Source organism: Lampris incognitus, chromosome 11 (assembly GCF_029633865.1).
Source record: "Lampris incognitus isolate fLamInc1 chromosome 11, fLamInc1.hap2, whole genome shotgun sequence".
In the NCBI taxonomy this organism is placed as follows: domain Eukaryota; kingdom Metazoa; phylum Chordata; class Actinopteri; order Lampriformes; family Lampridae; genus Lampris; species Lampris incognitus.
In genome coordinates, this window is record NC_079221.1 from 43747990 (window position 1) to 43761046 (window position 13057).

The 13057-nt window shown below is 47.5% G+C and overlaps 1 protein-coding gene across 1 annotated transcript; it reads left to right on the forward strand.

Annotated features, from left to right (window-relative positions):
• The first annotated feature begins 1159 nt into the window (after positions 1–1159).
• Positions 1160–12896, forward strand: LOC130120903 (trans-1,2-dihydrobenzene-1,2-diol dehydrogenase-like). Its single transcript, XM_056289716.1, has 7 exons — positions 1160–1552; positions 2519–2630; positions 3193–3356; positions 3786–4038; positions 4479–4603; positions 5327–5477; positions 11916–12896. The coding sequence occupies exons 1-7, from the start codon at positions 1463–1465 to the stop codon at positions 12005–12007; spliced, it is 987 nt and encodes a 328-aa protein (XP_056145691.1). The 5' UTR covers positions 1160–1462; the 3' UTR covers positions 12008–12896.
• Positions 12897–13057: the final 161 nt, after the last annotated feature.

Here is a 13057-nt window from a genome sequence, read left to right on the forward strand (position 1 = left end):
GAAGTAAAGATGGGTAGAACTGCTAAATGACGTACGCGTTCTTGTTCTGTGCCTAATGTTATCTGTGCTAAGAGGAGACATCGAAATATGTTTCAATAGATCTTGTTGCAACACATTTACAGTTAATCTTTTTTTAAATTAAAACGAGCAATAAATATTGACTCTGTGGTTTTGTTGCACACACCCAATAGTGTGAAGACGCATTAAAGTGTTCATTACGGGAGGGAAACGGAACAGATGCCAAGGCAGTGAGGCATGGTTTATTTAAAATGTATTGGGAATGAAAAAGGAAGGTATGTATTTATTCTCTGCCTAAATCGAAAGTGAACGGGAGGGGGGGCGTTCAGAGGAATGGACTCATGGGCATTTGCCATCGGCTCTGTGCAGAGCAGTCCTCTCATGCACCCCAACATGTGGGCAACGGTGTTATTATATCTGCCATCAGTACATGTGATTAAGTCCCACATCCCCCCCCCCCCCCAGGGGTTTTGGTTACTACTCATCAGACACACACACACACACACACACGGGTCGTCCGGGTTCGGGAAAGGCCTCGGGGTGCGAGCAGTGGGAGTGGACAGCGAGGCCTTGTAGTTTAACAGCTGGCCAGATGTTTTCCATCACATCTGGGGTGGGGGGGTGATGCGGGGGGGGGGTTGCTGTACGGAGGTTACATTCCGCGGCTTGTGGAGGGTGCCGACGGCAGGTCTCCGGGGAGCAGGCCTCAATGGATTGTGCGCAGAGGTAAAAATAGCGCACCATTTCGGAGTGTTCCGTGCCCGGTTCCCACCACTCTGCAGGCTGGGAAAGGAAGGAGGAGCCCCGGCTCCCCTGTGGAGACCGGCTCCACAGTGGGAGAGACGAGGAGCCGCTGAACGCACCACAGCCTGTGGTGTTCGTCAGCGCTGACACGCAGATCCGTAACGCCTCCCTCCTCCCCGTCCGCCGTAAAGCATGCCGCGGATGGTGTCGCTCCACCCGGGCCTTCTGGCCTACGCACTGGCAACCCCGAGCCACCGAGAACCAACCGGTACGCCGGTTTTCATTCCAGCCGGTCACCAATGCCCGGCTGATTTCACCGGTTAGCCTCTTCTCACTGACCGGAAGCGTGTTGGACGGTGAAATCACGCGGTGCTGTGATTGGTTAGGAGGAAAACCTGCACTTCCGGGTGCTCCGGGTGTCGGATCAACACACTTACTTGCTGGGGTAGGCGACGGGCTCCTAGTTCTGAAGGAACACAAAGCCCCCTCCGCAGCGCCGCACACACTCTCGCCTCGGCAGAGGACAGGAGCAACGACCGGGGGGGGGGGGGCCGCCGCCGCTTCCTCTGACACTACTTGGTTCTTAGCGACACCTAGTGGGCATTTTAAAAATCACACCATTTTCCCATCGTGGCGGCGAGGCGAGCGGGCGACACACCGCCGCCCGGGATCTCCTACCACGCATCCACCCGAAGGCGGAATGGCGACCCGCTGGGCCATATGCGGTGCAGGGCAAATCAGCCACGACTTCACAGCCGCGCTGAGGACTCTATCCCCCGGGGACCACGAGGTACATGCCCGAGTCGATCTCCCCCACCCCCGTGGTTCGCGTGCGATTGTGTTGGACTTCCACGGACGGGCCGTGTTCATTTCCTGTCTTTGTCATTTGACCCAGCGTTAGGAAATGGATCGAGTGAGCCCCTAAATAGTTGCTACCCCCCCACACCCCACCCCCTCAGCCCTTACACGGGAAAAACATCATGCTCGTTTCATAACAGCGCAGCGTTGAACGACCGAGCCGGAAGTCACGCGTCTCATTTCCCGCAGTGGTTTCGTCGCGAGGCATCTTAAAAAAAATTAACAACGCCCATCGCAGAGATGACGACGCCAAAGTCATGTTGACGTGGCATGCTGGCGTGATTCTGGCCTTATTTTGTCGTGTACTGAGTAACTTGACAAGGCCAACAAAACCCTGTTGGCTGTTCGGCGTGGCGACAGGTGGGGGCGCTACAGGTGAGGGCGCGACAGGTGAGGGCACTACAGGTGGGGGCGCTACAGGTGAGGGCGCGACAGGTGGGGGTGCTACAGGTGGGGGTGCGACAGGTGAGGGCGCTATAGGTGAGGGCGCTACAGGTGGGGGCGCTACAGGTGGGGGCGCGACAGGTGGGGGCGCTACAGGTGAGGGCGCTACAGGTGAGGGCACTACAGGTGAGGGCGCGACAGGTGAGGGCACTACAGGTGAGGGCGCGACAGGTGAGGGCACTACAGGTGAGGGCGTGACAGGTGAGGGCGCTACAGGTGGGGGCGCTACAGGTGAGGGCTGTACAGGTGAGGGCGTGACAGGTGAGGGCGTGACAGGTGAGGGCGCTACAGGTGGGGGCGCTACAGGTGAGGGCTGTACAGGTGAGGGCGCCACAGGTGAGGGCTGTACAGGTGAGGGCGTGACAGGTGAGGGCGCTACAGGTGGGGGCGCTACAGGTGAGGGCGCGACAGGTGAGGGCGCCGCGTGTGACTGTGTGGTGTTTTGAGTCCGCAGGTTGTGGCTGTTGCTGCCAGGAGTCTGCAGCGCGCTCGAGACTTCGCGAAGAAGCACGACGTCCCTCGAGCCTACGGAAGTTACGAGGAACTGGCACGCGACCCTGATATTGGTGGGTTCCGTCACTGGAGTCTGGTGCCGGTGATTGGCTCTACCTTGTCCAAACCTGAGACGAACATCTCGTTCTGGTTAAGTGTGTTCTATACCGCCATCAGTGGCGCCCCCAGAAATGTTTCATAGGGGCGGCCAAATGGGGCCACTGCAAATCTTGGGGTGGCCCACCAAAACCAAAAGCCATGACTGCCTTTCAGGAAGTCTATCATGCTAATGCAGTATTCTGTACAGGCTAGCTGAAAACTGTCAAGTTAAGGGATCGCACGCTGAAACACTTCGGCTTCTCATTTTTCACAGTTAATGTTACTGAATAGACTAATACGGTACCGTTAACATTTTGAGTTTCAATGTGTCATGTATCGGTATATATTGTAACAGGTTAGACGATTCCTTGTTACATTGTGTATGTCCAGAAATGAAAAATGAAAATATCAGATAGAAGCATATTATGCATAATCAGAAGCATATTCTGCATATGCAACACGTGGCCACCCCTTGGGGGCGCCACTGACTGCCATCACATTATGGTTCTCTCTCTCTCTCTCTTGCTCTCTCTGCAGATGTGGTGTATGTTGGGACCATTCATCCTCACCATCTGAGCCCTGGCAAACTCTTCATCAAGTCGAAGAAAAATGTGTTGATCGAGAAGCCCCTAGCCATGAATAGAGGGGAGGTGCAGGAGCTTATCACTGCTGCACAGGAGAACAATGTATTTCTCATGGAGGTACTTCATGTACTAGATAGACAATCACAGGTCCATCCATCCATCCATCCATCCATCCATTATCCAAACCGCTTATCCTTGCTCAGGGTCGCGGGGATGCAGGAGCCTATCCCAGCAGTCACTGGGTGGCAGGCGGGGAGACACCCTGGACAGGCTGCCAATCCACTTGTACATATAAACAATTTAAAGACTTCTACTCATCAGCCAGCTATTATTGACTGCCATGAGTTTGTGGTGACAGTAAACTGCTGTATATTCAATCTGCCTACTACTCAACTCCCTCTCAGATACACGTTATTCTCCACCATAAATAAATCCAGAAACTTTGTGTGGAGTGTACTTGTACTTCACTGAGGAAGGAGAACATGTACTAGTAGCACAGGTCCATTTCACTACGTCACTCTGTCTTTCCATGCCATCTCCTTCCAGGCAATTTGGACGCGTTTCTTCCCCGTGTCGGTGGAAATCCGACAGCTGCTGGGTGAAGGTGAAGTGGGCGAGGTGCAGATGGTGAGGGCTGACCTGGGGACTCCGCTCACACACATCCCTCGCCTGGCAGAGAGGGAGCTGGGCGGAGGAGCCCTGCTGAGCCTGGGAGTCTACTGCCTCCAGTTTGTCTTCATGGTCTTCAATGGGGAAAGGCCGGAGTCCATCCAAGCCACAGGGCACTGCATAGACACAGGTGATGGAGGGGCGCGTGTGCATTTCGCTCGCATTATTTTGCTTCATTATTTTGCTGCACAGATTTGAGTATATATATATATAAAAAAAAAATCCTTTGAACAAATTCGTTACCTTTCCTAAGTTAAATATGCACCATTTAATCATATGTGACATTTAATCAAGTAGAAAGAGAAGTACAGAATTAAAATGTGGTACACTTAAATGGTAGTACTGAGCTTAAATGCGTGGATGACAAGATGATTACAGATTTTACAGAGAAGAAATCCGTGCTTTGTTTTCCCAACAGCAATACATTTTGTGTTTTGAAAAGGCATTTTGATTTGGATTTTTTTCTAAGACAGCCTATTCATTTATGGCATGGATTTATTTTCTGCTGGCTGCAAGAAACAGTCTGTGCTCCTAAGAAATGTTGAAGTTTTTGTCCTGCCTTTGGTCCAGGTGTTGATGGGACGGTAGTTTTGGTCCTGAAGTTCTCCGGGAACAGAATGGCTGTCTGCACTTGCTCCATCACCATGATGCTGACCAACGATGCCGTGATCACCGGAACCAAGGGCACCATTAAGGTACTGTGGTCACACACACACACACACACACGTACATGCACATTTTATTTCTGGTATATTTTTATCTAGAAAACATAAAGCGGAAACCTGATCTGGTGTATTTTATAGTTTCATTTTTAGGCTCAGCTATTTTTACTCGATAATCACTCATTGGCTAATTTATACAAGACTGCCTATGTAAGGTCTGTCATCACAGGGCTAAGCTATTGCCACCTTTTTTTTTTAAGAGTCCTAAAAAAAATGTTCAACATCAAGAAACATGGGCCATCTCTTTACAGTGTTCACAAATGATTTGCATTGGTAAGAACCATGTTAACATAAATACATACACACTGGGAGAAGAGTATTTTCTAAACGCAGTATAAAGTAGACTACTAAATGCTACACATATAGCCTATAACAGTAATTATTGTCCAACAGAAGGTCAAACTGTCATTAGAAGTAATTGAGTTATGAAGTTGTACAGTAATGGATCGAAGTACAGATGCAGCTGAGCATCCCTGTGACCTGGATGTGCTGACTGGCGTGATAGATGAAAAAAACCCTCACGAGCTCACAGTCCCGTTGAGTTCACCAGATAATTTTTGATTGAAGACGCCATTAATAGGACTTATGGAATAAGTGGATTACTGTTATCCAGCAAGCTGTCAGGTGCTGAAAGCTCTCCATATGTGCTCCATACTGAGTGCGGCGAGGCGTGACAGTGATGTATTTCCACGCAAGGTACCCCGCCACATGTGGTGCCCCACCGCCTTGGAGGTGAATGGGAAGGAGAAGCAGTTCCCCCTCCCAGATGCGCCGCTGCCGCTAAACTTCACCCACAGCACGGGCCTGGGGTACGAAGCCCAGGAGGTTCGCCAGTGTCTGCTCAAAGGTACAGTGGCCTCTTAAGAAAAATGAAAAAAAGTTATTTTTATTACAGTTTACTATGTCGTTCAGCAGACGCTTTTATCCAAAGCGACTATTCCATCCGAGAGTTAATACAGCAACAGGCAAGCATCTAGTCAGGGGGCGACAATGCAAGTAAGTGCCAAAAAATTAGGTTCAAGTCCAGTAGGACATAGGTGTCAACAGGCAGTGCACAAAGGCAATGCACAGGGTACATAGAAGAGATTGGTTTTTTTTTTGTGGTTTTTTTTAATATTAATACCATCAGGTGTGGTGTTTGAGAAAGAGCTGGGTCTTTAACTTCTTAAAGATGGAGGAGGGACTCAGTGGATTGAATGGCATTTGGTAACTCGTTCCAGCACCGGGAAACTACAGAAGAGAAGAGTCCGGCTAGTGACATAGGGCTCTGTTGCGGCGGAAGTGCCAGGCGCCTTTCATTGGCCGAGCATAGTGAGCGGGACTGAGTGGAGACCTAAATGAGGTAGTTCAGGTAGGCGGGAGCCGCTTTAGTCGCTGTTTTGTAAGCGAGCATTAAGGTTTTGAATTTGATGCGGGCAGCAACTGGGAGCCAGTGGAGGGATATGGACAGCGGGGTGACACGTGCTGTTTTGGGTTGGTTGAGGACCAGACACACCGCCACGTTCTGGATCATTTGCAGAGGTATGAAAGTTGCAGTAGTCAATGCATGATATAACAAGAGCCTGTACCAGGAGTTGTGCTGCATGCTCAGACAGGTAGGGTCAAATTTTCCTGATGTTGTACAGGGCAAATCGGCACGACCGAGCAATCGAGGCCATGTGAACCTTAAAGGTTAGTCGGTCATCAACCATGACACCCAGGTTTCGGGCAGACTTTGTGGGCAGGAGTTGGGTTGATCCGAGCTGGATGTTGATCTGTTGAAGGTGGCGTTCTTTCATCCACGCAGAGATATCGGCAAGGCATGATGATATCCGTGCCGGATATTTTACATATCTAAAGGTATAGACAGGTGAAAAATGAAAGGAAAACCCTGAATACTTGACCCCTACAGTGAGGGGGTGTGGGGGCTCTGTTATACAGTGGGGGACATTTTCCTGGCATGGTTTGAGTCCACTTGTCCCCTCAGAGGGGAGGGTCACTGCAGATCAATACAAAGTTATTTATCCTATGATGAGACATCTCTATCCTGATGGGAGTGGTCTCTTCCAGGATGACAATGCCCCCATCCACAGGGCACGAGGGGGTCACTGAATAGTTTGATGAGGACGGAGATGTAAATCATATGCTATAGCCTTAACAGTCACCAGATCTCAACCCTTCTGCACACCTATGGGAGATTTTGGACCGGCGTGTTTGACAGCGCTCTCCACCACCATCATCAAAACACCAAATGAGGGAATCTTTTGGAAAAATATTGTTCCATCCCTCCAGTTGAGTTCAGAGACTTGTAGAATCTATGACAAGGAGCACTGAAGATGTTTTGGTGGACCAATATCTTACTAACACACTTTATGTTGGCTTTTCCTTTAGTTTGTCACCTATCTGTATGTTCTATCTCTATTTGTAAAAATTTAAAACTATATATATACCTGGGCGGCAATGGTGGTGTAGCGGTTAGCACGGTCACCTCACGGCAAGAAGGTCCTGGGTTCGAGCCCCGGGGTCGTCCAACCTTTGGGGGGTCGTTCCGGGTCGTCCTCTGTGTGGAGTTTGCATGTTCTCCCCGTGTCTGCGTGGGTTTCCTCCGGGTGCTCCGGTTTCCTCCCACAGTCCAAAGACATGTAGGTCAGGTGAATCGGCCATACCAAATTGTCCCTAGATGTGAATATGTGTGAGTGTGTGTGTTTGTCGGCCCTGTGATGACCTGGCGGCCTGTCCAGGCTGTCTCCCTGCCTGCCGCCCAGTGACTGCCGGGATAGGCTCCAGCATCCCGTGACCCTGAGAGCAGGATAAGCGGTTTGGATAATGGACGGATGGATGGATATATATACCTTGTTACAGTGCCTTGCAAAAGTACTCAACCCCCTTGACAGTCATCACTGATTTCTGGATTATAAAAGATACTCACACATCTGTTCCTGAACAATATTATTTTTGTGAACCCATAAACTCTAACAGCATGTTCCAAAAGCCAACATAAGTTATGTTTCGTTGACTTTTTATTAATAAATCAAAAACTAAACTATAGTGCTTGCATAAGTATTCAATCCCGTGCGCTCTTTAAGCTCCAAGTTTACCCAAATGACAAATTATTCCTAAAACAAACTCAGGTAAACACAAGTGGACATAATTTTGTGCACCTGTAAGACATTAAAGTAACGGTCTTGTTTATGGGTATAAAAAGCACTCTTGTGTAAAGTTCACTAGCCGGGCGTGAGCTCCAACAGAAAATGCCGACAAAGCAGCATAATACTGAAGTAAGAGACAAGGTGATTAAAATGCCGAAGGCGGGACAGGGATACAAAACAATATCCAAGTGTTTGGCTGTCCCATGGAACACTGTTGGATCCATTGTCAGAAAGTGGAAGCTGTATCACACCACCCAGATGCTTTGTGGGACAGGCCGTCCCTCAATGCCAAGTGTCCGAGCAAGACGTGGGCTGGTGAAGAAAGCCACAGATGATCCTGCAATCACTCTGAAGGAGCTCCAGAGGTCAATGGCTGGAACTGGAGTAAATGTGCATGAGTCACCCATATCACAGGCTCTGCATAGATCTGGCCTGTATGGGAGGGTGGTTAGAAAGAAGCCGTTGTTCAAAACTGCATATAAAAGCACACTTGGAGTTTGCTACCAAGCATGAGAGAGACCCGGTTAGGACGTGGGTAAAGGTTTTGTGCTCAGATGAGACTAAATTTGAGCTTTTTGGCCAAAACTCAAAGCGTTGTGTGTGGTGCAAACCTAACACTGCTCATGCCCTAAAAAACACTGTACCTACAGTGAAGCATGGCGGCGGCAGCATAATGCTATGGGGTTGCTTGTCATCTGCAGGCACTGGGAACCTTGTTCAAAGTGAGGGAAGATTGGATGGAGGTAAATACAGGGAAATATTGGAAGAAAACCTGTTGCAGTCTGCCATAAAACTGAAGCTTAGGAGAAGGTTCACCTTCCAGCAGGACAATGATCCTAAGCACAAGGCTAAAGCACCAATGTGGCATGGCTCGGCAACAAAAAGGCGAACGTTTTGGAGTGGCCAAGTCAAAGTACGGACCTCAACCCCATTGCAAACCCATGGCACAGACTGAAAATCACAGTCCAGAGGCCCCATCTCATCGATCTGCAAGACCTGTACAAATTCTGCCAAGAAGAATGGGCAAAAATTACTGCAGAAGAACGTGCAAAGCTTATACATACTTACCCCAAGAGACTCATGGCTGTTATTGCAGCAAAAGAGTACTCTACAAAGTACTGATATGTGGGGGTTGAATACTTTATGCAGACACTATGTTGTAGTTTTTAATTATTAATTAAAATGTCAGCAAAACATAACTTATTTTAGCTTTGGGAACATCCAGTTTAAGACTCTGGTGCTAGCCTACAGGGCAGTGAAAGGAACAGCTCCCTCCTATCTCCAGGCCTTGGTCAAGCCCTACACCCCCGCCCGACCCCTTTGCTCTGCTGCCTCGGGACGCCTGGTTGCCCCGTCGCTCAGAGGCCCTTGCTGCCGATCGACCCGGTCACGGCTCTGTTCTGTCCTGGCCCCACAGTGGTGGAGTGAACTCCCCACTGGTGTCAGGACAGCGGAGTCGCTGCCCATCTTTCAGCGCAGGTTGAAAACTCACCTCCTTAAGAACTACTACCCTGTTACTTGTTCGTAGCACTTATTGTATTCACTCATTTCAAACAAAAAAATATCTTTCTTGCGCTTTTACTTTAGCACTGGTTTTGCTCTTAGATGCTTGTTTAGATGCACTTATGACCTCTGATGACTAGTAGTTCTCCTGATTTCCTACCTTAAATGCACTTATTGTAGGTCGCTTTGGTTAAAAGCGTCAGCTAAATGACTGTAATGTAATGTAATGTAATGTAATGTAGTTAGAGCTTATGGGTTTACAAAAGTAATATTGTTCAGGAACAGATGTGTGAGCATCTTTTATAATCCAGAAATTAGTGACGAATGCGGGGGTTGAATACTTTTGCAAGGCACTATGTCCTTTATATAGTACAAGATGTGGAACATCGGCAAAGAACTGTGTTGTCTTTGACTGCAAGTACAGGTTTGTATAGTTCCTGACTTGGGCTATGTTTATACTGCTGGTCTTGATGCCCAACCCTGATTTTTTTTATTTGCCTATAAACATATTTTTTGACTGCCTGTTGACATCTACTTTTAAAAACTGATCCATAGCCAATCCCTATGCTTACACCTTAACTCTTGGGTTTGCACTTGAAACACCTGCATGTGAGGCCTACATGAGCGTGTGTGCACCGCATCACTCAGGATGCCCCAGGAGTGAGAGAGTGTTGCAGCTTAAATGGTGGGTGATTAGCAATCACCTGAAAAACCTGATCTGTGTGGTTACAGGAGTCACACTGGCAGATTTCTACACACCCCAATTCCAATGAGGTTGGTACATTGTGTAAAACGTAAATAAAAACAGAATACGATGATTTGCAAACCCTTTTCCACCTATATTCAATTGAATACACTACAAAGACAAGATATTTAATGTTCATACTGATAAACTTTGTTTTTTTGCAAATATTCACTCATTTTGAATTTGATGCCTGCAGCACGTTCCAAAGAAGCTGGGACAGGGGCGTGTTTACCACTGTGTTACATCACCTTTCCTTTTAACAACACTCAGTAAGCGTTTGGGAACTGAGGACTCTAATTGTTGAAGCTTTGTAGGTGGAATTCTTTCCCATTCTTGCTTGATGTACGACTTCAGTTGCTCAACAGTCCGGGGTCTCCGTTGTCGTATTTTGCGCTTCATGATGCGCCACACATGTTCAATGGGAGACAGGTCTGGACTGCAGGCAGGCCAGTCCAGTACCCGCACTCTTTTACTACGAAGCCCCGCTGGTGTAACACGTTCAGGATGTGGCTTGGCATTGTCTTGCTGAAATAAGCAGGGACGTCCCTGAAAAAGACGTCGCTTGGATGGCAGCATATGTTGCTCCAAAACCTGTATGTACCTTTCAGCATTAATGGTGCCTTCACAGATGTGCAAGTTACCCATGATGCCATGGGCACTAACCCCCCCCCCCATACCATCACAGATGCTGGCTTTTGGACTTTGGGCTGATAACAATCTGGATGGTCCTTTTCCTCTTTAGCCCGGAGGACACGACGTCCATGATTTCCAAAAACAATGTGAAATGTGGACTCGTCAGACCACAGCACACTTTTCCACTTTGCGTCAGTCCATCTCAGATGAGCTCGGGCCCAGAGAAGCCGGAGGCGTTTCTGGGTGGTGTTGATATCTGGCTTTCACTTTGCCTGGTAGAGTTTTAACTTGCACTTGTAGATGTAGTGACGAACTGTGTTAACTGATGATGGTTTTCCCAAGTGTTCCTGAGCCCACGTGGTAATATCCTTTACAGAATGATGTCAGTTTTTAATGCAGTGCCACCTGAGGGATCGAAGGTCACGGGCATTCAGTGTTGGTTTTCGGCCTTGCCGCTTACGTGCCGAGATTTCTCCGGATTCTCTGAATCTTTTGATGATATTATGGACTGTAGATGATGAAATCCCTAAATTCCTCGCAATTGTACGTTGAGAAACGTTGTTCTTAAACTGTTGGACTATTTGCTCAGGCAGTTGTTCACAAAGCGGTGAACCTCGCCCCATCCTTGCTTGTGAACGACTGAGCCTTTCAGGGATGCTCCTTTTATACCCAGTCATGACACTAACCTGTTTCCAGTTAACCTGTTCACCTGTGGAATGTTCCCAACAGGTGTTTTTTGAGCATTCCTCAACTTTCCCGGTCTTTTGTTGCCCCTCTCCCAGCTTCTTTGGAACGTGTTGCAGGCATCAAATTCAAAATGAGTGAATATTTGCAAAAAAACAATAAAGTTTATCAGTTTGAACATTAAATATCTTGTCTTTGTAGCGTATTCAATTGGATATAGGTGGAAAAGGATTTGCAAAATCACTGTATTCTGTTTTTATTCAGGTTTTACACAACGTCCCAACTTCATTGGAATTGGGGTTTGTAATTTCTGTCTGATTTATTTCCTCATATGAATACGATCAAAATCAGGTATGACAATATCCAATTCCTTATGACTTTTTTTTTCCTGGTTACACGGTCATAATACATTTCCAATCTGTGCCACTTGTGAGCAAAAAACCAGAACTGGGTCACTCATACCAGGTGGTTTAAATGTACCCGTGTAGTACTTCACTTGGTTTGATGCAGACATGGCGACAAACATCTTCCGTTTGAGTCTTTCTTTTTTGGTGATTGTTGTTATCGGATGTGATTGGTTGTCTCACTGTAGGACTCCGGGAGAGTCCCGTGATGCCGTGGGCACATTCCAGCCTGTTTGCTGAGGTGATGGACGAGGCCAGGAGACAGGTGGCTCACATATGACCAAGACAACAGCCACTGAGAGGAGCATCGCAGCCCAAGAGTGTGTACAGTCACACCAACCCTCAGACAGGCGGGTTGTATGTACTGTGTACTGGTCTCTACCGTGGATGACTGGGCCTGCGATCATGATGGGACGTCTTGATGAGGTTTAAACGGCTTCCATTCTGCAGTCGAACATGCATGTCAGTCCTCCTGGCGCCCTGCGCATCGTATGGGACCACAGTCAGAAGTGTGTTGGCACCGATCGGACTTCAAAACATGTTAAGACTGTTCAGAGATAATGGCAATGGAAATATTTTAATCCAATTTCAAGTAGCAGCCCCTCATATTCATCATTATAACAACTAACTGTGAGCCGTTCTAACTGTTATGATAATCATTTACAGCTGTAAAAACTAAATTGCTGTAATTGTCGCTGTATTTAATTGATCGAGGGATTATTCACACTAAAGGTAACCGTGACCTGTCGGTCCGATGATGTGACGGCAGTTTTCAGGTAACTCGCGTCTGAAACGGATTAAGAATAGGACAGTGCTTACTTTCTCATTTGTCATTTACATTACATACAAACTCCCGCCATCTCAAAGCAGATCACCTGGCTCTTCCTTTTATTATTATTTTTCCCTCCTGCTTTTTTTTTTTTTTTTTTTTGTACTGGACTCTGTTTTTCCAATCTCGCACTGATCGAGAGCAAGAGGGGCAAAAACAATTAAAGTCTGTACATCTGCCGTAGGTAACGGAGCCCACCATCTGTTTAACTTGGATATGAAGAAAATTGTAATTAAACTTACTGGTAACACAGGTGCCGGTGTGTGTTCAGTCAGGTGAACGAATTCCTGTGGAAATATATTCATCCCAAGCAACGAGGACAAAAATAAACAAATAAATAACATTGCATTCAAGCTGCTGTATGTTCAGCTGTCCTGGACAGTTTTTCATAATTTGTGTGTGTGTGTGTGAGAGACACGCGATCGCTGGCATTTTTTATTTTTTACCTGATTTTTTTTTTGACCTGCTTAAAGTCCCATGTGGTTAGTTTTGATGGCTTAC